The 26,364-nt window shown below is 34.0% G+C and overlaps 1 protein-coding gene across 5 annotated transcripts in view; it reads left to right on the top strand.

The window, feature by feature from the left end:
• COP1 (COP1 E3 ubiquitin ligase) overlaps nt 1-26,364 on the top strand; it is a 279,203-nt gene that overhangs the window by 209,550 nt on the left and 43,289 nt on the right. For all 5 annotated transcript variants that reach the window (XM_007165364.3, XM_057544833.1, XM_057544840.1 and 2 more), the window contains 3 exons: nt 194-311; nt 3,030-3,154; nt 4,213-4,373. In XM_007165364.3, the coding sequence (XP_007165426.3) occupies nt 194-311; nt 3,030-3,154; nt 4,213-4,373 (404 nt within the window). The remainder of the gene's footprint in view (nt 1-193; nt 312-3,029; nt 3,155-4,212; nt 4,374-26,364) is intronic.

Genomic DNA, 26,364 nt, shown 5'->3' with positions numbered 1-26,364 from the left:
TCAAAACAGAAAACGTGCTGTATCTTCTTATCTTTGAAAAGGAGTCATTGCCCTTAGTTTTCTGACTGTTATAGGTGGGATGTTGTTTCTTAAACATTTGATGAAAAACACCCAAACCAGTTAAAATAAGCTTTGCTTTCCATTTCTTCATTTACTACATTTTTCTCTTTTTGTTTGTTTTGTTTTATTTTAGATCACTGTGTTCACTACTATGATCTTCGTAACACTAAACAGCCAATCATGGTATTCAAAGGACACCGAAAAGCAGTCTCTTATGCAAAGTTTGTGAGTGGTGAGGAAATTGTCTCTGCGTGAGTATTACCCTTTTCAGAAGTTGAGCTTAACATGCCATCATTTACCAGTTTGTAATGTCACCGTGGGTTTTGTGAAGAATAACACTGTGGTATATGCACTTTTTCTTAAATAGTAGATTTTTATAACTTGTCTAATTAAAATACATGTATCTTCTAGTCTGTATTGCTCAGTTTTATATGTTATTTGTGAATAAAATCCAGATGATACTATTTTTTAATGTTGCCCCCTTAAACATTTGAACTTCAGATTGGATTTCAGCCCCTGCTCCTTAAAAAGAGAGAAGCAATATAGTCGATGCAGTAGAATGAGAAGTGTTTTATTTATTTAAGACCACTAATATGTTATTATATATTTATCTATATTGCAGTATAGTAGTATCATTTTTGGTTATAAACAACATTTGGTTGACTTTCATGATTCCATGTTATTTGATCTCCCTATGATTTCGTGGTGAGTTTTAAATATGTTTTGAAGAGAACTTTCTAAATATGACTGCTTACACCTGACGAATATCCTTTGAGAAACCTTCTGAACTAAAGAATCATAAAATAAGCTTTCAGTTGTCTTTTATTTTGTTGAAGGAAACAAGGTGTCAACCAGGTAAATCTCAATTGCTAAAATACTGTTGAGTAAGCTTTTCTACTAAGAGACAGTCCCTTCTTTCTGTTATCCATATCATTGTTCTCTTTATTTTGTATTATTCTAGTAAATACCCATTCTCAGTCTCCTTTTTTTCATACATATTATTTCTTCTCAAGCCTAATTGTACATTGTTTTCTTTCTTTCACATAGTTTCTAATATCTCTTAGGAGATTATTAATGCCAGTGCCTTATACTTGGGATCTCCCACCACATCTGCCTCCATACTGGTTGCTCTAGATAAGAACTTGGTAATTTGAGTTGATTTAACAAGGTAATTTGAATTGAGTTACAAAAAGGGAAAAAAAGAAAGTGAGAGCTGAGCTTTCTAAGAGGAGTTAATAGAGGAAATTAGTTCACAAATCTAAATTAAGTGGTAACCAGTCAAAAAGTATCCCATCTTTAGGAGTAATAATGGGCAGTAAATAATTAAAATTTTATTCAGATTCAAATATGAATGATAGATTATATGTTAAAAGTATTTTTCTTAAATTACAGACTTATAAGTGTTGAATCAATTAGTTTGATTTCAACTAGTTGAAGTATATGTGTACTTAATTGTATAAATTGGAAATCTTAGTTGACCTTTTTAATGCAGATTTGTGGTTTGTATATTCACCAGTCTTTTTTCCTTCTTAGTTTTTATAAATCATGATGATTTTCCTCTTGGACATATTTGTGTTAGAAGTATGTAAGACATTTACCCACAAGTATGTTTGGAAATATTAAAAAGTAATATTAAACTATATACCTATTGCTGCAGCCTCTGAATTCTTGGACTATGCACACACACACACACACACACACACACATATAGAGGGATTTTCAATGCAATATTGTTGAGCAAAAAACAAATTTAAAACAACATAAATGTCAGAAATTCCCTGGCAGTCCAGTGGTTAGCACTCTGCGCTTCTACTGCTGGGGCCTGGGTTCGATCCCAGGTCGGGGAACTAAGATCCCGCAAGCCACGTGGCATGGCCAAAAAAACCCAAAAAACAACATAAATGTCTAAGAATAGATGTTATGTTGAAAAATGATGAGAAGCAATAGAGAAGTGTTTGGAGTTTGGCCTCTGAAATAAGACAGTTTCAATCTTGGCTCTACTATTTACTAGCTGTGGTACCTTGAAAATATCCTTAACCGTCTAAATCTGTTTCCTCACCTCTGAAATGGAGCTAATAATGCTACTTATGTTGTGAACCTCTGAATAAACTAATCTATGTAAAACATTTAGCGTGGTGCCCTATGCTGTGAATGTTAGAGCAAGAGAAAAGATAATTTATTGTATAGTCATTAATAAAGATGTAGAAACATATTTATTTTACATAAACAATGTAAAACAAATTGTTGAACGAGGAAGAAGCACTTTACAAAATAATATATGTTGTATGATCCAATTTTTGTAACAAAAAGTCAGAAGAAAACAAAAACATGGTATTTTATTCAAATCCTAAGACTGTGTGATAGGATTAGCAGTGATTTTTATATTCAGTTATTTTTTGATTAATAGCTGCATTTGCGTATTATTTTATTAAGATAAACTATATAGACCATTCAACCATTCACAGTGTTCCACCCCTGTAGGTACAACTAAGCTGTGAAAATATCAATAGTTTATATTCAGTATACTAATATAATTCAACAGTTGAAAAGTAAATCAAATCAACTGGAACAACTGAAATTAAGCACAACTGCCAATAGAGCTCTCTTGTTGTTTGATGGTGATGGTATGATGGCTAATGTTTGTTACTTCCTACATGCCTAGGTACTATTGAAAGCATTTAAAATGAATTAATTTAATTTTTGCAGTATCTTATAGAATTCATCTAATTCTGTAAGATAGGAATCATTATATTTCACATTTAACTGATGAAAAAATTGAGGCCAAAGAGGTTGTATAACTTTCCTAAGGTCAAAAGCAAACTAATGGCATATTGACCATTCTGACTCAAGACAGTCTAGCTCCAGAGTCTGCATTCTCAACCACCAAACTGGATTGCCTCTAATGAGTAGTGATGGGTTTCATGTAATGAGATCTTAAAGTTGTTCTAACTTTTTGTGTTTTATCTCAGTTCAACAGACAGCCAGCTAAAGCTGTGGAATGTAGGGAAGCCATACTGTCTACGTTCCTTCAAGGGTCATATCAATGAAAAAAACTTTGTAGGCCTCGCTTCCAATGGAGATTATATAGCTTGTGGTAAGTGAAACTGTCGTTTCCTGGAACTTTTAAATAGATATCTGTCACTGAAATTGCATTCAATGGAATAGACTACATACCAATTCAGGAAATGATCTATACATTCAGAAGGTAGCATGTTGGATTTTCCTCGGATTAGAAAAAGCATTATTCCTTCTCTACTTCACTGAGCATACGCCCTGACCACATGAAATAGCATAAGATTGTTAAATACGTTTTGTAGTTGTTCTCCGGTAAAATATAATTTCTATAGATGTTATGTAGAAGACAGAAAATATTAGTTTCTGCTGATATCTTAATTTTGGAGACATCTGTCTTCTAAAGCTTGATGTTCATTTTCCCCTATATAATGTTCCCTTCAATAAACAGTCTGTTTGGGTAGTCTTAATCTGTTATACTAGGACTTTCATTGTTGATAATTTATACAAATTTAAATTAGAAGTAGAAAAATCAAATTTGGTACTGTTCAAATGCTTTAATACATCTGATGCCTGAATATATGAACGTTCGTCAGTACTTTCAAGTGACTTGGCCTTTTATTCAGTAAAGTTGACTATCTCTACATATATATGAACCTAAACCCTGTCAAAGCAAATCTCTTACTTTGATAGACTGCTCAAAAATATAGGTTTCTAGACTACTCATCTTTTATTGGGGAATGGGAAATAAGTTTTGTAGATTATTAAAATCTGCCTTTTTAAGTGCTATAAATTTCTTATTTCCCTCTAGATAAAAATCTTTATAAATGTAATTCAAGGTCATGCTATAATAACACACTTCTGGTTCTTCTCTAGACCTCTGCTAAAATGATTTTTGTATCAGTATTGTTATATCATCTGACAGTGGGTTATTTCTTTAGATTTGGAAAGTATAAGTTTTTTTCTGTGAATCCTTTTCTCATATGATTCCCAAGAAATCCTGTGCTCTGGTCTTTCATATTTACCATAAAAGATTATTAGTCTCTGACCTTAAACATTGAGTGATAGTTACCTTATGAATGTGATATCCTAATTCTAAGTTCTCCCACTCTAAAAAAATTATTTTTAAATTTTTTTCAGGAAGCGAGAACAACTCTCTTTACCTGTACTATAAAGGACTTTCTAAGACTTTGCTAACTTTTAAGTTTGATACGGTCAAAAGTGTTCTGGACAAAGACCGAAAAGAAGATGATACAAATGAGTTCGTTAGCGCTGTGTGCTGGAGGGCACTGCCAGATGGGGTGAGTTTTTATATCAGTTTTTTCATCTTGGTGTCTCATATAATGCATTGTATTTACGTATACACAGGTAAGTTTTTTTAAGTTTAAAATATAAATTGATATGTTATATACATTTTCTTTTTTGCTTAGTATTGCATCACCAAAAGAAACAGGCATTTTAGAAAGTAGTAATTGAAATGTCACTAATGGAACAGTAATTGGAATGTCACTTCATGCTGACATGATGTCTCTCCTGTGTGCCCATAGCATCATGTACATACCTCTGTTACAGCATTATCACATTATCTCTATCTCTTCTCCTATAGGACTGGAAATTTCTCCAGAAAACACACTGTGTCTCATCTTCCTTATTAGTCACATGCAATATAGGCTCAGTAAACATTCAGCTGAACCTGGTATTGTATTAGAAGGAAAAAAATTGATGTAGGTAAAGGAGAGAGTGGCCTGTATGTATACCTAATTAAATACTATTTCAGGATAGAATTGCTCTCTACAAAATACATTTATACAAGAATATTTAAACACATTCAGTTAACAAGCAAGTTGCACTTCTAGGTTGCCCCCAAAAAAAGTTTCCTCAAACTTTTCATTTATTCATACATTTTAAAGTACAAGCTTTCTCATAAGTTATATGAAGAAATAATCGTTTTTATTGTCTTGATTTTGTAAACATTAGTCATGCATTAATGGCATCTTTTTAAAAAATAGCTTTTTAGGTGCTGACTTGGTTTTAGTTTTGACACCAAAAAATTCTACATGATGGTTACTTTAAGACATCTGAGTTCCAAGTACAGTTTAATTAGGTATATTCAAGCTATCTTGTTTACAGTTCTGTTACTCAACTTCAGTTTTGGCAATGGCAGGTGATTTGGACCAACTCTCCCTCTAAGTAGAAGTGGAAAAGTTAGACCAAGTATTCAATATATATATTTTAAAAACCAAAACCTATTTTAAGTCATTGGAAAGTAAACAAGATAGGAAAGAATTACCAGTCTAGGAATGTGAGCCTGGCTTTTGAGTATTCTTTTCCCCTGGGAGCATTTGCCAATTTTGGTAGAATGGCTGAGAGCACTTATGGTAGCTTCACGAGGGCACAGGGAATGGAATCTAGTGCTCACCACCATATGGGTTAACTCACCTTGGTTTAGGTCCCCAAAGGGCTCTAGTCTAGGTTAAAGCAGTAGAAGATAAGCCCCCAGTGATTTTGCAACTCAACTTCAGATCATATCAATCCTGAGTAAATTGAGGTGATCTTAGATTGCTAGTGTTAGCAAATGCAAAATTAAATCCTCTCTGCAAGAAAACCTTCTAAAGAAGATCATCTCAGAATTTTATTTTTTTCAAAATTGCAAATATAACTAGGACACAACAAAAAATAAACAGACATAGGAAAAGGCAAGACGACATGAATAAGTTTAGTATAAGCATTGAACAATAGAAACAAAATCACAGCAGCTCTGGATATTATCAGACATAGCCTGAAAATAACCATGCTGACAAGATGAAAGACAAGGTTGAAAATTTCAATTGGGAAATTAAAAGTATTTTTAAAATGAAAATTCTAGAACTAAAAAAATATAATTACCAAAATTAAGAACTGAGTGGATGGGTTGAGTGGAAGATAAGACACAGTTGAAAAGAGAATTAATGAACTTTTAGGAAAGTTAGAAGAAAATATATAGAAGGAAGCATGAGAGACAAAAAATGATGAAAAAAAAAGAGAACAGAGATAGAGGTTGAAGTAAGAAAGTTGAACATACTCAGTAGGAGACCTAAAAGGAGGGGAGAGAAATAATGCAGCCAAAGCAGATATTAGAAATCATTATTGTTGAAAGCTTTACAAAATTGCTGAAAGACAGTAAGGCAGAGATTCAATAAGCCTTCATACCCCAGAGAATAAATGACTTGAAACTTACATTGTGAGTACAGATTTAATATCAGATGTGGACCCTGAACAGACCTCGACCTGCTGAAAATCTGACCTTGGGTCTGCCTTCTCATAGCACTCTTCTGTGGAAATAAATTAAGACAAATAAGGAATGTTATGTGCTAAGAGCTAGTTGTCTCTTAAATGTATTATGAACCCTCATCTGTATTGCCCCTGGACTGAGAGAATTGTGAGTTGACATGTTGGCCTTACATCTATGCAATGTGAACAATACAAGACTGGCAGGAAACCAAGGCACATCTCTGTATTGAGGTGAACCACCTGCGCTTCAGCTGTCCTTGGCAGCTGTGCTCACTCTGTGTGGTTTGACCTAAGAAGCTATGCATGTGAATAGTTGCTTGGCCTCCTGATGAGTGTGAAGATGCTGTGCATGCTACATATCCTCTCTTATATCCTTCCGTAAAGCTAACTAAGTGCTAGGTTAAAACTAACTGCGCCCGATCCTGCGACCCCTGCTGGTGGTGGGACACATCATAGCGAAACTGCTGAAAATAAAATACAGTGGGGGATTCTTAAAGGAAGGCAGAGAAAAACTGTCTTCAAAGGATGAGTAATTAGACTGACAGCCAACTTCTCAATGAAGCAGCAGAAATCAAAAGATAGTGGAGCCAGATCTTCAGTGTGTGAAGGAAAATACCTGCCAATCTAAAATTCCATATCCAATGAAAATCTCTCAAGACAAAGGTAAAATAAAGACATTTTTAGTTGAATGAAAATGAAGATTTTTGCCACCAGCAGACTTACACTAAAGAAAATTTTAAAGGTAATTCTTAAGGCAGAAGGAAAAAAATGCAGAAAATGAAGACAAAGGTAAGACATGCAGAAAGGAATGGAAAGCAATAGAAATGGTAAATATGCAGTAAATCTAAATGCATGTTGACTGTATAAAGCAATGATGTCTTGTTGGACTTAATACACACATAGAATTAAGTACTTGACAATAATAACATAAGTCAGAAGAATAAATGTAATTAAAATGTTCTCAAGTCCTTGTTTTGTCAAGGAAGGTGGCAAAAGAACTAATTAATGTTAGACTGAAAGGATGCATATTGTAGTTCATAGGATAACCTCCAAAGTAAGTTCTTAAAGTATGCTACCTAGACCAAAACAGCAGCATCACCAGGGAGCTTGTTTATTTCACAATAAAAAGATAAAAAGTTCTGTAACTCACTTCAGTACCATTCCAGATTTAATTTAAATCTGACTTTTATATAACTGTCACTTTGATTAGCTACAAAAAATAACTTCATTTCCTTATTTTAGGTGAGGCCGAAGGAGTGAGACACTCCTTTGTTCATTTATTCAGCAGATACTCAGTATGGGCAGTCATAGTTTTAGATACTGGAGATAAACTCTGAACAAAACTGTAAGAAGAAGTTCTGGCCCTCTTAGGAGACTTAGAATCTTATGTGCTGGAGCAGACAAGAAAAATACATATATATGAAGGTGACAAGTGCTTTGGGGAAAAACTAAGCAGGAAAGTGGGATGGGGGTGCTAGAGTAGTGAGGTGTAATTTTCAATTGGTGGTGACAGAATTCCTTACTGAGTAACTGAATTAGAGCAAAGACTAGAAGGAGATGAAGATGTAATCCATGTTTAAATGTAGGAGAAGAGCATTCCAGGTGTAGTAAACAGTTCAAAGGTCTTGAAGTAAGAATGCGATTAGTGTTCCGGGAACAGAAAGAAGGCCAGTGTTGCTGTACTACAGTGATCTAGGTGGGGAGTAGTAGATAATTTCAGAGCAGTGAAGAAGAGCTGTTTCAGTAGAGCATGTTTACCGTTGTAAGGACTTCTGTTTCTCCTGGGAGTTGGGAGCCGTTGTAAGATTTTGAGCAAAGTAGTGATACAATATGACTTAAATTTTTTAAAAATCAGTTTGGCTGTTTTGTAGAGAACAGACATAAGGGATCAGGAAGGCTGTTGTAATAATCCAGGTAAGATTAAATAGTGGTAAGCCAGTGAGAAGTAGTCAGATCTTGTTCATATTTTGAAACTGGAATAAATAGAATTGCCAATAGATTACATGTGGAGAACGATAGAGAAAAGTCTAGGATGACACTGAGGTTTTTTCCCCAAGCATCTTTAAGAGTGGAATTGCCGTTCCTTAAGATGGAGAAGACTACCAGAGGAACTGTCTTATGGGAGAAGATCGGGGGAGAAGACCAGGATTTGACCTCTAGACCGGCCTGATTTGAGAGTTACTAAAAATACTAAGTGGAGATGTCAATTTTGGATTCACAGGAAAGTTGTGAACTGGTTAAGTTTGAGGTATTACTTGCCGTGTAAGTGGACCTGCCAAGTTGGAGTTCACAGCAGATTGTGGGGCTAGGCATATAAATTTGGTAGCTGTCAACATATGATATTTAAGCAAGAAATGGGATAAGATCTCTCCAAGGGAGTGTAATCAGAGGTTAGAAGTAGTATGAGTACCTTACTTGAGGGTACTTCAATGTTCAGTGATTTAGGCAATGAGGAAGAATCAACAAAAAGACTGAGGAGTGGCTATCAATAGTAGGAAAACTGGTGCCTGGGAAGCCAAGTGAAGAAGGTTTTTCAAGGAGGAGGAATTGACCATTGATATGAAAGTCTAGAAGAGGGAAATCTATAGAGACTAAAAGTAGATTAGTGGTTACTTAGGGCTGAGGCAGGCGAGAGATAGGGAGATGACAGCTAAAGGGTACAGGGTTGCTTTCTGACATGACGAAATATTCTCAAATTGAGTGTGGTGATAGTTGCACATATCTATGAATATACAAAAAACCATTGAATTGTACACTTAAAACGGATGAATTGTATAGTATGTGAATTATACCTCAATAAAGCTGTTTTAAAACAATAAAAATAAAAGAAAGCAGTAATGATAAATTTTGAATATCTCATTTTGCAACCTAACCAATGGATCTGAGCATCCAGCTACAGCATCACAGAGAGAGAGAGAGAGATGCCATACATTGGGCCTCCTGACGGAAGAGACCCTATGAAGTCAACTAAACCCATGTTTGATTAAGCCTCTAAACTTAACCACTTACAGGAAATACAGAGGAAAAAGGAATATGGTAAAGAACCATGGTAATGAAGCAGAAAAATCCCTAAGACTCTCAGAAACTGTTAAGCAGTCAAGTTTCTTCAACACATAAATTGCAAGGGAGAAAAAGAGATGAAAGGAAAACCTATAAATAAAAAAAGATTTATAAGACATGACAACTAAAAAAAAAAAAAGTAGGAATTGGTTAAGCTTTGTCAGATGCTACTAATACAAGTAAGATGAGCAAAAAACTGACAGGAGTGGTAAGACAAAAGTTTGACTAGAATGGTTTTAAGAAAGAGAGGAAAGGGAGACAGCTGGAGATGGTGAAGTGCAGAGAACTGTTTTGGGGAATAAGAAAATAATACAATGTTTAATCTCACCTAGATTACTTTTTTTTTTTAAACATCTTTATTGGAGTATAATTGCTTTACAATGGTGTGTTAGTTTCTGCTTTATAACAAAGTGAATCAGTTATACATATACATATGTTCCCATATCTCTTCCCTCTTGCGTCTCCCTCCCTCCCATCCTCCCTATCCCACCCCTCTAGGTGGTCACAAAGCACCGAGCTGATCTCCCTGTGCTATGCGGCTGCTTCCCACTAGCTATCTATTTTACATTTGGTAGTGTACATATGTCCATGCCACTCTCTCACCCTGTCACATCTTACCCCTCCCCCTCCCCATATCGTCAAGTCCAGATTACTTTTTTAAGACATGAAATCAGTAGCCAAACATTTCATTGTCTTTCTATGCTTTATTTCTATCCTACCTAATTTTGATCACAAGAAAGAGATCAGTTTAAGAGCACTTATGAAATAGGTTAACTTTGAAAGTTTTTTTAGTGTTTGGACATATATTAGTGGTATATCAAGTCTACTCTATGAATGAATAGAAAGCATAAAACTATTCAGTTAATGATGGTATAAAAATTACATATATCTTTATGTTACCATTTATGGTAGTGATTTAGTCATAGAGAGGGAATGAGAAATTAAGAATGAGTGGTAGAGGAAGAGGCACAAATACAAATAGATATATTCTCTTAAGACAGTATCTTGGTTTTATAAAAATTTAGGATATTTTCCTGCAGATTAAATTTTTGTCTAGCCTTGTTTTTTTCCTATAATCTAGATACATTTATTTTTCTTTGTGGCTACTTCTGGCTGAAAATGAACCAGTAATCTCAAGTCCTGTTTTGAGTAATCAGCCAAGATTATATATAATTTCTACTCTTTTTATTTCTACCATTCTGCATATAAAATGGAAAGAACGCTATACACTGCGCTTTTTTAAGATGCTGGTCAAGTTCATTGTATTGCGTTTCTCCTTTTATTTCACAGTGCTGTGGAAGTTAGCAGGATGCTTCTCTCCCACCTTCGTCTTTGCCATGTAGTCTACTTTTTCTTCTAGGCTTACAATATTTGCTTTTAATTACTTCTGTTTAAAGACAGAGAATATGTCTAAAGTTGTTTCTTTTAATCTGAGGGACAGTACTTTGTCCTTTCTCTTTTTCCTCCTAATACTTTCCCTGTGTGTAAAAGCACTTTTATTCAGTCACTTCAGGGCTTGCTGACCGTCTTCTGTCCTTTGTTCTTTAGCTTTGCTTGCGAAGGTAGTGGCTGCAGCATTTCTACCATTAGAGTGCCACACCTCTTGTACCACATTTACTTTTCAAAGGCGTTTTAGGATAAGTTTTGTTTGAACTGTATTGAAAATGCTTCTTTTTAGAATTTTTTAAATTTTACAACATAGGTCCTCCCTAGAATACTTAGAGATGGTAATAGTTACTCTATACTAAAGAAGAATGTAGAATTCTTCATTTTATATTTTGTTTTTACTTTATTATTTTAATTAATTTGAAGATATTTTAATTAAACTTTAGTAACTTAGAATTATTGACATATGGTTATTCTGTTATTGCCAAATTCTTAGGATTTTAACCCCCAAGAGTAAATCTTATTTGCATTGCCTATTTCAGTTTTAACTTCATGATTTTGTTTTAAAAAAAAGGAGGAATTTATGAGAAATAACTACTTGGAATACCACATATCACTCTATTTTTATTTGGGCTTTGGAATTTAATTTCCCCACTGCTTATTTTTTAAATATAGCTGAAATGAGCTTGTTTAACTTGATGTAATAAGAGAAATTTACTATTCATTTATTTGAAGAAACAATTGTAAATTCTAAAACTGTGTACTTGAATGTATTATATCCATATGTGATTGAACATCCAAATACATTCCATTTGAATAATTACACTATCTTTGAAATAAGTGTAGTTTGCTTTATTTCCATATACAGCAGTCAATTATACTTTTGAATATAGAGAATGGTGGGCTATTAGACTACAGTTTCAATTCATTTTGTGACTTTACTTCCTTGAAAAGTACCTCATAATTTATTTTAACCTCTTGTGTCCAGATGTCGTAACGTTTGCTCTCTGTTACTTACTGGACACAGCCATTATCTGGATCATTAAAGTCTGTAATCAACAGTTCATGTTTGTTCTAGTTTCAATCTTTCTTTCTAAAGTATTCTATTTACTCACAATTTCTAGCAGGTATTAATGTAGACTAACAAAAGATTTATTTCTTCCTTCCCTCCCTCCCTTCCTCCTGAAAGGCAGTAGTGATATGATTTGGATAATTCATTAAGTAATTATCCTTAAAACTAATTTAGAGTTGATTCAAAAAAAGTTTTTTGCAGCTTTATATTAGGAGAGTATGGAGTCAGAGTGAATCTACCTGGCAAGCGCATTGGTGGAGAATATTGCGATCATCTTGGAACATTATCTCTTAGGTTTTGTGGTTTGTTTTTTTTTTAATGATTATAGTAGCTTATTACTGAAAGAAACAATTAGAAGTGAATACATGTATGTTTTAGAGAATTTAGAAAAACAAAAAACAAGAAAATATCAGATAACACTTTTCCCATAAATAAGTAATATGAACATTTTAATGTAATTAACCATGTAATTTTTCCATTCAAAGGAACTTTTTTCCCAATAACAGTGAATATTTTATATATTATCATGTATTCTTTACCTTTTGCCTTCGTCATGAACATTTCCCAGGTCTGAATATATTTTGTAAAGAGTGTTTTCAATGGTTCCATATTATTCTAGTCTAAGGATTTACCATAACTGGTATACTGTTGTTTTGTTGAAGATACTCATGTTTACTTTTACTACTTCTTGAATATTTTTACAATAAATCTTTAAATTTCTAATTAATTCTTTAGAAGAGAACTTGAGATTTATTAAATGAATAGCTTTATTCATATAGCTTCTGATAAAAACTGATAGATTGCCTTCTAGAACAATCTATTTCCATTTGGTCTTGCACTGAGAAAGTCCAGGGGTTTCAGTTTGACCATGCCCATAAAACATGGAATATAATGCCAGTATCTTTGCCAGTTTGAAAATATCTTGTTAGTAAAATAATCTTTTTTAATCATTTGTTTCCGTAAACAATTTTCTAAAACATTAACTTTTGACTTTTTACAAATTGTGTGCTTACGTACTGAGAACTGGTTTTTTTGTTTGTTTGTTTGTTTCTTAAGAAATTCTTGCTTGAAAAGGAAATACTATGCAACTGAGATATTGTTTTATAATTATAGTCCTTTGGCAATTTGGTATTAGTCATTTATATCTATTCCATTATCTCCTACACCCCACATCCACCTTGAAAGTAATGCTACAAAGCAAAGGTAAATTTGGACAATATTCTTATTCTTTATTTCTGTCATATCTTTTTTTATCATCACTGCTTTATTCAGAGATTGGAAGTTAGGTAAAGGAGATTATATATGTTCTGTATCTGTGGAACAATTCTGTGGCATAATTCTTATCTGAAACTATTGAAACGAAATATAAATTAATTCAAGAATGCAAGTTACTTTCTGTAAAGTGATCATGTCTGTGTAAAGGGACACCATATTTTTGTTGGAGGCAGACCTTGAGTCCATGGTGACTCTCGCTGAGGCTGTTACATCGTACAAGATTATCTAGCCTTGGATCACCAATTCTAAATAGGTATCTAATGGTAAAAGGCAATGCTTGTAAAGGACACTTAAGACTCTCATAGCTCTTCAAGAGTGACTGTGTGTGTGTGTGTGTGTGTGCGTGTGTGTGTGTACACACATTGTATCCTCAGAAAAAGCTTTGGTTATTAAGGGTGGGGTTTTTTTCTCTTGTGGATTGAAGCACCAGAAGTCATATTGAAAGTTTCTCTAACTCAGTAGTGAAGGATGTCAGGATAATGATTTCCCTAATTTCCCTCCTTTGAAACCAAATCCAGCAAAACTTAGCCTGGGAATTTGTTAACAATGTTATCACCCGTACTGTACAAAGTTATAATTATATTAGGCAAGGGCATCTTTTTTAGTCATATAGTGAAATATATTCTTTCTGTCCTTATTTCTAACAAATAAAACTTTATATAATGAAACATTTACTGTAAAGTGTTTTTAACTAAAACTGTGTTCTCATGGAGATCTTTTCTTCACCTAAATCTCTCATGATTCCTATCCATTAAAAATATTTCCTGAATGAATTAATACACTGCCTTGTACTGTTATTTGTGTTCATGTCTCCTATCCTCTGTTGGCTTGCAAACTACTTGAAAAAAGGCATCATAGTGTATAGAGTAAGAGCAAAGACTACGGAGCCAGACCACTGAGGTTCAAATCAGATTTTCCACTTACTAGCTCTGTGACCTTGCTCAAGTTCCTTAACTACACTGTGCTTCAGTTTCTTCATCTATAAAGTGCTAATGATAGTAATAACCTCCCTTTAGGGTTATTATAATGTTAAAATAAGTTAATGTACATAAAGGGTTTAGAATAGTTTTTGACCTATAGCGAAAGTTAAAGTGTTTGCTATTAGTAACATTCATTTTTAAATTACCACTAAGCAGATGGTTTGCACATAATGTATCATTAATATATAATTTTTGTAATGAATGATACAATCCTTCAGACTTGTCCTTTATCTTGTTTGTTGCATGATTAATTAAATACTGGTTTTTGAAACCAAGGAAATGCTGGAGTAGAGGTGATAGATACTTCTAATACTTAAAACTCAATGGTAATATCAAGAGTACATCAATTTAAGAAAAGTAGTTTTCCTGACATGAACATTCATGGGTACCTATATAATTATTTCATAATTACCATTTTGTCCTTGGGATATAACCCCCAGGCTTTTGCATATTTTCAAAAGCAACAAAAACGTTAAAGTGCCTGCACCTATGGAGGAATTGGTATTTATTACCGGTCCTTCCCTTTCTCCATTGCATTTGTGCTATTTCACAATTCAGTCTTCCCTCAAAAAGACTTACGTATCTGTTTTCCAATTTATATATGCTTTTATCCAAGAGATAGGCATCCCTCTCTGACTTACTAAGCACTGTGTATAAAGCATCAGATTGCAGTAAACTAAGGAAGCTAAAATATATGTGAAAAGCCGGTCTTCGTCCATTAAAATGCAGAAGGCATCTATGATAAAATTTATTTATCACAGTGATTCTCAAACCAACTGATCATCAGAATCACTTTGGGATCTTTCAAAAAATATACATAACAAAACAGTTCTTTTCTTAGACCCCTGAGTCCGTACTCTGGGGGAGGAGGGGAAGAGAGAAGAGATTTGTATTTTGAAAAGTTCCCCAGGTCTCCATAGAAAATTATGTGAACAGTCAAGTTTGGAAACAGATGACTTAATGTTACCACTGGAGATTTGTACACATGATAACCAAGAGGCATTAATGGTTCTCAAGCATCTGTTAAAGGGGGGATAATTATACTTATGAATACCTAATGTCTGTTAGATTTTGCTACTCCCTTACCCTTTTCAGGAAGAAACACACAAAAGAATAAGATGCGGTCTTTTTTCTTTTCTTTAATTAAAAAAACTACCTTTAATATGTATTGATTTCCCACATTTATAAACTATTTCTTATCCTAAATTCTTCAGTGAACACTGAGATGACAACATAGGAACTTCTTTTTCTTTCTTGCTCTCCTTTCTTCATTTCTGTTTCTTTCCTTTTCTTTTATCTTTCCTTTCCTTTCTTCTTCCCTCTAGCCGGATGGTTTATAACACTTTAGAAAATTTTCCTGACTGGAAGAGGGCCAATCTGAATGAACTCTTGTCTGTCTTGGGCGTGGAAGGAAAGAAGATTCTGAGCATGGACCCTGACTTCCAGGAAGACTGTGGCTCCCATCTTCTCCCAAGTGCCCCACTCGTGCCTTAGTGTCCAGACTAGAGTGGGGTGGGGGGGTAGAAAATAGAGGAGACAAGAAGGTTGTGGAAAACTGAAGCAAACCTGTAATTTATCTCTTGTCTAAATTTCATTAAGTTCCTTAACCTTAAGGTGCACTACATGTATTGACAGTTCCTGTGAAAACATTTCTTGCATTAAATATTTGATGGTGAAAATGTAATGAAATCAACAAAATAATTTAGTGGGTCTATAGGTCGACACTTTAAATATTTCATTGTTTTCATTTTTATATGTACTGTAATGGAATTTGACTTATATTAGAATGGTTCTTAAAACTTTTTTTCTCGTTAAATACTTCTTTAAAAATAGTGTTTGTCCTGAAGTATGCCAATTTTGAAGAATAGAATCGACACAGATCTTTAAGCTACTTGGTTTTGGGTTTTGTCTTACCGTTTTTAAGGGAAAAAAGAAATATACTAATTTGAGAGTGCATTCTGAATTATGCCATTAACCTATAAATAATTTTCATTATTATCCCACCATGCTTAAGCGTGTCCAAAATATTTTGAGATGGGAAGGAATTTAACTTTGGTTTCTAAATGTTTATCTTTTGATAATTCCTACAAATTTCCATAGCAGTAGTGAAAGGAAAGAGAATGAATATTGGGTATCATTTCCTGGACTTAAACGTTTTTAACAAATACTACTTGAATTGGTTTCATGTGCTGAAGTGTATATATGAAAAAATGTGATTATTCTTTTCTAATTGAATAAAAATACATTTAACAATTACTTAAAGCAGAATTAATCAAGGGCAGCAACTGTTTAAGAGAAAAGTGTTTCCTGCTAATTCAAACTTGCATCTTATCTGGGGAAAAGAAATATATTTTTGTATTTTACTTCCACAGTCTCACATTGATCTCTGTTGTTCTTATGATAGTCTCCTATATTTATATGATCCCTACAGGGGTTTGTGCCTTTCATATCTCTTATTACTCCATTGTATCTTTTTTTTTTTTTTTTTTTTTTTTTAAATTTTTATTTATTTATTTATTTATTTATTTATTTTATTTTTGGCTGTGCTGGGTCTTCGGTTCGTGCGAGGGCTTTCTCTAGCTGCGGCAAGTGGGGGCCACTCTTCATCGCGGCGCGGGGACCGCTCTTCATCGCGGTGCGCGGGCCTTTCACTATCGCGGCCCCTCCCGCTGCGGGGCACAGGCTCCAGACGCGCAGGCTCAGTACTCGTGGCTCACGGGCTTAGTTGCTCCGCGGCATGTGGGATCTTCCCAGACCAGGGCTCGAACCCGTGTCCCCTGCATTGGCAGGCAGATTCTCAACCACTGCGCCACCAGGGAAGCCCACCCATTGTATCTTAAATCCCATTTTATGCAGCATTTTTCCACATAAAGCTATCAGAATTTGGCATTGGCTATTCCCAGAATGGTAGAAAAGTTATTACTACTGAACACAGGAATAATTTGATTATGTAGAAAAGTCAGTCTATTATAATTGCTGTAAAGAAGCCATTTAATTTTGTGCCTGTTTAGTCCTTTTTTTCTCTGTAGATAAAAAGATCAACTTCGATGAAAATATAGGTTCTTTATTTGAACTGTGATAGCCAACCAAAAAATGAAGATGAGGTAGAAGATAAATCTAAATCATTTGGTTTTAATGACAAAGTATTTACACATTGTTGAGAATTAAATAGGTAGTTAGTTACGCTTGTATTTGCCTTCAAGATCTTTGACTCTCTGATGAAAGTAGAAAGCTTTACGGATAGATTGTATAAAACATCAATCTGACTTCAAGATTCAGTTCCATTTTGTTAATTTGCTGTTTTAAATCCTAAGTATCTAGAGCTATGGCTTTGTGATTCACCACACATATCTTTGTGAGTTGCTTTCCAGAGATTGGGAGAGAAAAATAGTAGTAGTTGTCTTTTCTTTTAGTGTATTTTTATTTCTCACAACATTCCAAACATTGGTTTATTTTAGGAGACCCAAGAGTTTATCTTTTAAAAAAAATTGATAAGAATTATTTTATCTCTCAAAAAAAGTCCTTATGGATTGTATGGTAGTAGTATCACCTGGTAAATAAGAATTTAAATACTTTATTTCGTGCCAGAGTACCTAAATATCTTTGTCTAGTTTGAAATATGTAACTGAATATATATAATCCCTATTTTTAGCAGCCAAGAGTCATTTAAGTTTCACAAACCATACTCATGAGCCCTTATAATTTTTTACTAACGAAATTTGTAGTTCATATGATAATCCTTGATGTTTGTACTAACGGAAGACTGTAGTGGTTCAGATTAATCCAAAATGTCAACTAATAAGAATGGATAATTGATCTAGAGATTTATGTGGGTATTTACATTTGAAAACATTTTTATCTTATATTTTGAAAAGAATAAATTATAAGAGGGTTTATGCCTCTTCCAATTAATAAGTTAGCCTTGGAACTTCAAAGTTCAATAAGGAATCTCTATTTATAAGGAATATTTTCATTTCCTCAAAGTTTCTGTTTTGTAAAGGGTTAAGACCTTTTAATTCTATGCCTTTTACATTTTGTGGGATTTTAAAGATCTGACAACTATGTTTCCCTTCAGTAATGGAAAGGATAAATTATTGATAGCAAAACAAATTGTAGGTTCCTTTTGGGGATTTCACTGCTCTTATTGGTAGGGAAAAGCCTGGTTACCCTGTAGATTTTACATTCTCCATAAGAGTACTCATCATTTTTAAAAACCAGTTTTCAGTCATTCTCTAATGAAGTAGAGTGAAGAAAACCACTTAATTTTGACCAGTGTGTGTTGTTCTATATATTTAGTGCATACTTTTACTTATTTCTCTTTTTCCTTTTCACTCTATCCTTTCCAAATCATTATTTTAGGGATATGGAGAAAAAGATCACTGTTCAAGGTTAATAACTTGGAGGTTTGGGGGTTTTGGTTTCTTGTTAGTCTTTGTGTAAATGTCATTAACTTTAAACGTACTCATTTAATACAACTAATGTGGGGGAAAGATTTTGTTTTGTTGATAATATTAGTAAATTGTTGGAAGGTGTATTTTTTCTATTGGATGAGGTTTATCAAAAACGTAAGTTACTTCTGAGCTTTTTACGTCCTGTTTTTTAGATGTAAGGGTTTTCATCAACCTAAGTTAAGAGTGAAACTATTGGCTCGGAATAGATGCGAATAAACCTTTAGGAAGAGATTCTCTCATACAGTTTAGGTGCCATGTTTCTTCCTAATTGATAAGTGGCAATTACTTTTTAAAATAAGCGTGAGGTTATTTTGGTTCTTTGCATGAACAATTTGCGTTTGAATTATTGTGCAGTGTTCTTTTATTATTCTTGTTAAAATATACAAGTAGAGTCAAAAAAACTACAAGCTTCCTTCTCAGCCTGTTGTAATGTATAAAGTAATGTCTGACCAAGCAGAAACTTATTTTCAGCACCTGGACCCTCCAAATCCAGTTATATCTTATTCAAGAAACATAATGACCTTTCTTAGCCCTTAACATCTTTGCTTCACAGTGTTATGTATTTCTCCACTAATCAAAACTTTTACAAAATAGAGAATAGGGAAACTTGACCTGTAATTCTACCACCTGAACAGAACTGCAGTTAACGTTTTGATGTTGTCCTTTCAGTTTTCAGCCTACAATTTTAGTTTTACAGTATGTACAGGTATATTTTGTATCTAGCTTTTTACATCTAACTACGTCTAAGCATTTTCTCACCTTGCATCATAATATTAATAGAAAGCATTTATATATACTATCAATTACTATTTGTCTGTTATTATTAAACACTTAGGCTACCTCTGATTTTTTCTCAATTCTAAGTTTGTGTTGTTTTCAGACATATTGTTTTTCCCCTTTTATCTTGTAATATTGTATTTGTAATATAAAATCCCATAAGTGGAGGGAAAAAACTGGAACAAAGTGTTCAGATATTTTTTTAGCTTTTAATATCTATTATTATTTTGATTTCCAAAAAAGACCAATTTTTAAACTTCAATTTCCTTTAACTGTGCTAGCACTGGTTTTTGGAGAGGGGAGATAATGGTAGGATATAGAGAGATGATTCATGTGTATATGTTTATATTTTCATGTAGCTCAGTCTTTGAGATCTGATCTCTAGGTATAAACCTTGGTTTTGTCACTAGTTACGATACCTTAGGAAAATTCCTTATCATCTCTGAGTCTACCTCTTCATTTTTGCAGTGGGTTAATATGAATATTTAAATACAGTATTTAAAGTGTTGTTAGGAAACAAATGAGATCATGCACATGGGACATTTGCACATAGTAAATAAATGGTAGCTACTACAAGTAATAAATTAATGTGTAAAAATTGGAAAATTAACATTTGGGTATCCTGTTTCAGTATCTTGCTTACTATTTTGTATAAGTTATCCTAATCTATTCCAGGTATTTCTAGACAGAGGGAACAGCATGTGCAAAAGCTTGAGAACATGAAAGAGTGCAGTGTGTTTGGAGACTGCTAGTACTTAATGGCATAAGTGGAATGAAGTGAGAAATGGTAGATTAGGAGGAGTGATTTTTAAGGGTCATTCTAGACTCTGTTAAGAATGTTGAATATTATCTGTGCAACTGTAAAGGACTGTAGAAGAGTGACTGACTTCAATTTTGTATTTGTAGTTTTAGTTGAGTTAAAAAAAACCCCACAAAGGTAGTGCTAGCAGAAGTGCAAACCGTAGGCTAGAATAGGAAGGCACTGCTGACAGGGTTTTCCTTTTGGTTCAAGAATTTGGAAGATAAGTTTGAGGTTAAATGGGCAAGATCTGCTGTTTCATTAACGGGATGATGCCTCTAGGTTTATAGCAATTAATTAGCTTTTTTCATTTTAGGTAAGTCACTTAACATGTTTGAATTTCATTTCCCTGTTTAATTTGAAGGAGTTGTATACTAGATTTCTGTTTCCCAGTGGCCATTTGTAAGACCAAATATGCTTATAGTAAGACCATATTGTTTATATGTAAGTAAACTAACAAATCAAACTTTGTTTTACGTCACGTGTAGCAAACTGTCTGAGAAACTCTTTGGTTTGCATTATTTCTCTCTTGATTCAGCTCTTAAACTCACTCACAAATGAAATAACTGCTTCCAATTCCAGGGTGTCCTTTAACCCCAAGGAAAGAAATCCTCTGCCAGTTGGACATAACTCACCTCAGAATAGAAACTTTCTTGATGTTGAGAAGATGGGGCAAAAAGTTTACTAAAGGCAATTTTCAAAGAAAAAATGAATTTTGGCTATTTTTAGAAATTCTTATTGAATGAATTGCAACACCTTCCAAGGACTATAGCTCTTACACATGAATATTTTACAAATAACAGTGGTAAGAAAAATAAATATAAGTCATTAAAAAAAACTCTCAAATGTTTTGAACGTCCTTTGTTCCCATGTTCTTTACTAATTAACTCTTAATGTGATATTTCTGTTACTGTAATTACTGCATTATTTTTTGCATTAACTGGCAACTTTACACCATCAGTGAATGTTCTGATAGACTCTTACTGCCACAGATTAATAGAAAGTGTTGTATTTTAGTTTATATTGCACCTTAATAACATCTGCTTCTGTCATGTTCCTCTAATGAAGAGTTTCTGTTCTAATCACTTAGTATCTTAAAGGATTATTATGAAATGGAAAAATCATAGATTGATGCTGTTTTCCTTTCTAATGTTGCTCTGAAGTTTTGATTGTACGACTTAACCTATGTGTAAAATGAAAGCACTGATGCAGAAGTGTTCACATTTTGTACATATAACTAATAGTCTTTAAATATTTTCATGAGTTAGCACCCTTCTCACTGCTCTGTTAATACTGAAATACTAAAAGGGATAGAATGAGTGGTAATTCCGACACTTCATACTAGTGCTGAGTTAGTTCATACAATTGACTAGTTTTCTAGGACTGAGCTTTTTTCTTAAAGCTCCTTATTAAATCAAATGTGTATATCAGGTTAGCAGTTACCACACTTGATTACTCTTTATGGTCCTTTGGGGCTTTTCGGTTCCTCTAGTACAAAACTCTTAACTTTGGATTCATGGAACCCACCCCACAAGGATCTTCAGGGCCCAGTAAAAGCATGTGAAAAACTAAAAGAATATGAAAAACTTACTTTGGATTCATGGAGCCCACCCCACAAGGATCTTCAGGTCCCACTAAAAGCGTATGAAAAAGTTTGTCATGTCCATGTAATTATTTTTCTAGAAAGAGAGTTTATTGCTTTTATTGGGTTCCAAAAAGGGATCAAAACATTAGTAATTAAAAATCAGTGCTGAAAAAATGTAGTCTGGCAAGTTGTCTTGATAGGGCTGTGAATTAAATTGTACTAGCAATACCAATTATTAAAAATTATAAATATTTTTTCTGCCCTCACTTTGAAGTTTACATTATTTTTTTAAAAAGTTGAATTGAAATATAGTTGATTTACAATGTTTCAGGTGTATAGCAAAGTGATTGTTACACATATACATGTATATATGTGTGTGTGTGTGTGTGTGTGTGTATACATATATATATATATATATGTATTCCTTTTCAGCTTCTCTTCCATTATAGATTATTACAAGATATTGACTATAGTTCCCTGTACTATGCAGTAGGTTCTTGTTGTTTATCTATTTTATATATACTAGTTTGTAGTGTGTATCTGTTAAACCCAGATTCCCAATTTACCCTCCCCTCCCTTCCCCTTTGGTAACCACAGATTTGTTCTCTATATCTGTGAGTCTGTTTATGTTTTGTGAATAAGTTGATTTGTATTGATCTCGAAGAGACAGCAGCAAGTGGTCTTGAAGCAGGGTCTTAGTTCCCTGCCCAGAAATTGAACCTGGGTGGCCTGGCTGAAAAAACCAGGAATCCTAGCCACTAGACCACCAGGGGCTAGAGGCTGGAAGCAAAGTTCCCCCGGCTCTTGCCCATTTGAAAACTGAATTTCTCAAAGAGGCAAAAACTGCAAAAACAGGCACAAAGTTTATTATTAGAGACAGAGCATAACATGCGGGAGAGCACACAGAGAAACAGTTTATTTATTTAAGATAGAAGCAAGGCAGAAATACACACCCAGAGAGAAAGGGTGTGGGTGTCCTCCCTAATGAGGAGCACAGTAAAGAAGGGGTTAAATCATTTATATAGGGCAGTTCTTCCAGGTCTTTGTTTACCTTTGGCCAGTTATCTTGTTTCTTTTTTCACACCTGACCTGCCCTAGAAATCTCAATCTCTCCAACATGCATGCACATCTTTTTGCCAAGATGGATTTCAGTGCAGAGGCCTGTGGGAGATTTGACAACATTTATTATGGGGTCGTTCCCCTCCCTTTTTGACCCCTGAGGAGCTTTTCTGCACATGTGCAGTTGGGGAGGTAATAGATGTGATCGTCTTATTATCTCTTTACTCTAGCAGAGCTCAGCTCCAGCCCTAACTTTGTCTTTGGAGTGTCAGGGAAAACAAAGCTCCAATTTACTCCGCTCAACAAACTCCAGCTGTCCAGCCCAGGGCCCCATCTACCTCCTATCTCAGTATCATTTTTTTAGATTCAAAATACCTTTTTTTTCCCATCTAAGATATTAAATGTGTTTGTGAAAATAAGTTTCAACCTCAATTAGCTATCTTTAAAGGTATATTTTATAGGGTTATGCCAAGAGTTATTAATATAACTTTGAATAAATATAAAGCATGTTTTAACTTTTAACAGGAGCTTTGTAGGAAGAATAGTTTATAGTGAAATATCTGAATTTGAAATAAAAGGACTGTATCTATAATTTGTGTCCTGTCTTACAGTCTGTTGATTCAGTATGCCTGGTGATAGATTCTGTGAGTATTTATAGGTAATATAAAAAAAAGAATGTGAAATGAAATGTTTGTGTTATATAGATAAAAAGTAACAAAAAAGGATGTTGAGCTATTTATATATATTGGCTTTTTTATATACTTGCTGTTTTTGTAAATGGAAAATCATTTATTGTTGTGTGCATAATTGCCTTACTAACTGCTTTGCATTATCATGAGTTTTTTGATGTAATAATATTGAAACAAAAGATCCTTCCTTGGAAAACTTAGTAGGTCAATGGTTAAGAAAATACAGTAACTATACATTTTGCATGACCAGTTACACACATATTTTTCAGTAAGATTCTTTTTTCTGTTTAAGTACATAAAGTTCCATTTTCATTCCTCTCAAAACAAGTAGGACATGGTAGAGACATAGTAGATGCGCACCAGGGTGGTTTTAGGAGAGGGTCGCTAGTCCCTTCCTCCAGCCAACACCATATGAGGTTTCTCAGGATTCTCTCCAGTCTTCCCTGGTGGGGTTCATGGAGGAAAAGTTTGAAGAGGATTGTATCGCCCGCCCCTCCTGCCCCATACACACACTGTTTACAGCAGCAGGGGCCTCACATGCTCATGCTAGCTACCCTGTAGCATTTTCTTAAACATTAATCTCCCTACCGGCTTATCCAACTATTTCTGTGCCAGGCAAGCAAATACTCTGGTATTGTCTCTCCCTGCAGCTGCCAGTTTCTTCTCATTTTAGCTTATTGTGCCTGTGACTCAGTTCTCTAGTAGTTTCAAGAAATGTCATTAATTTGAGGTTGTCTAGCTCTTGTCGTAAGCAGAGGAGCAGTACTCTTTCCAGGTTTCTCCATCTCTAAGCTCAGCTTTCTAGTTTTTAAGACTCGTATGACGTCTACAGATATAAATAAATACAAGGGGTTTTTAATAATCAGTTATCATAGACTTCTGTTCTTGCTCTTTAAACTTGTGTATTGTCAGCATATTTCAGAACTATGTTAAGAGTCAATAGATGTTTTATTTCTTGTAACATTTTAGAAATGATTACTTTTTCAAAATATGATTTATAGTATACATCCATCCATAACCACCACCACCCCCCATATCACATGTAATCATTCAGTCTAGTGACAAAAGTAATCTCAATTACAAAAGGCAATCCAGTATCTGAATTGGTAGTGGCAATGGAATCATCTATTTAAAATTAGTTTTCTAATGAAAGTCTCAATATAAATTTAGCTAGAGGCAAGAATTTTTAAAGTGTGAGGAAAATATTTAGGCTATCCAGAAATTGTGATGTGACCTGATCTTAACCGTTAGGAACTTTTTAATTATTTAATCTCAAATATTGGTGTTTCTGTAAAAATTTACCAGATTTATTTTATGCAGCTGACAGGTGTGAAGACACACATTCATGCCAATTTGGCATTCTACTTATGAATTGCTGTAGAAATTCCAATAATATAGGCTATTGCTATGATTTACTATCACAGGAAATGTTGGATTGAATTTTTAAAATTTTATTAAGCACAGTCCTATTCTTTGGCATTTTATAAATTCAAAATCAAATTTATTCAAGTACAAAGTTTTAACCATTAAAAACTGGAGTCTTAAGTTTTGGTATGTGATCTAAGCACAAATGCGATCTCATTTTCTTTTTAACATATCTTGAATCCATCATCCATTTCTACCCCTGCTACTCTGACACCACTAATTCAGGCTTTCATCATTCCCTGCAGTTACTTCTCAGTAGTTCCAGGCTCATTTACCCTGCGCTGCTTAAACTCCTTCAGTGGAGTCCCAATGCTTACAGAATAAAATCTAAGCTTCTTGATGTGACATCTAACAACACCCTCCTTCATCAGGCCCCCCACCTACCTCTCCAGTATGGTCACCTACCACGTGCATAGACATTATTTTATACCTCAGCAACACTGAACTGCTTATAGGTCCTCAAACACCCCTGATGGAGCTTTTAGTTTGTTTTTTTGGATTTTTAACCTTTGTGCCTTTGACTGTGCTGCTCACTGTGCCTAGTTACCCTTTCCTGCACCTCTCTTTGTTACATATTGTAATGTCATTAGACTGGAAGCCCTTTAAGTACAGTGCTGGGTTTTGTAGCCACAAAAGTAGTGGCGTGTTCTTTGAGTGGATGGCTGCCATTTGATTGATCTAGCCGTACCTTTTGCCCATCATTGAAATGATTTATATCATATTTCTAATGGAGTATCCTTCAAACTTTTTGAACACTTTTGGTGACAGGGAGCTCCTGATTCATAAAGAAGTCCATTGTATTTTTCCTTATCTCTAAATCTTACAGAGTTACCCTATAAGAACAGCTCTTATCTTTTTTTTACCCATCACTTCATAAACAGTAAATATCTTTAAATGTGTAATGTTCAAGAACTTGTGGCTCTGCATACAGTAAAGGTCAACATTTTTTGAATAATTTTCATTATTCAAAAAACTCTTTACCTCAGATTTACTTGAACCCTTTGGGGGTATAATGTCACTTGAAAAAGTAGGCAAAGAGTTCAAAACTGTATTCTGTGAAGTTGTGCTGATTTTCATGTACTTTACACTTTCATGGACTAGTTTAAAATATGGGAATAGGAGACTGAAAGGAAAGAGAAGAATAAGGCAATTACTAGTGTATGTAAACTACACTAGTATAGGTAACAACCCAATATTGTTTCCCATTCCATTTTATTTCTTTTAAATTCTCATAGATTTCCATTTGGGAAGTTAACTTTACTTCTAAATTTCTGTGAGTCACTTGTGTAATTCAAATACCAGTACTGAATATAATATCTTTTAACCAAATAAATTTATATAGGTTTGTAAAAGTATTACGAATAACCTTTACATGTATAATCATTCTCATTGAACTCAAAAGCTTTCATAGGTTAAGAAGTTTTGTCCTATTTATCTTGGTATTATGTTGGCCTTGCATGGGAT

The sequence above is a fragment of the Balaenoptera acutorostrata genome, chromosome 1 (genome assembly GCF_949987535.1).
Source record: "Balaenoptera acutorostrata chromosome 1, mBalAcu1.1, whole genome shotgun sequence".
NCBI classification, from domain to species: Eukaryota; Metazoa; Chordata; class Mammalia; order Artiodactyla; family Balaenopteridae; genus Balaenoptera; species Balaenoptera acutorostrata.
This window is presented reverse-complemented; position numbering and strand designations above follow the sequence as displayed.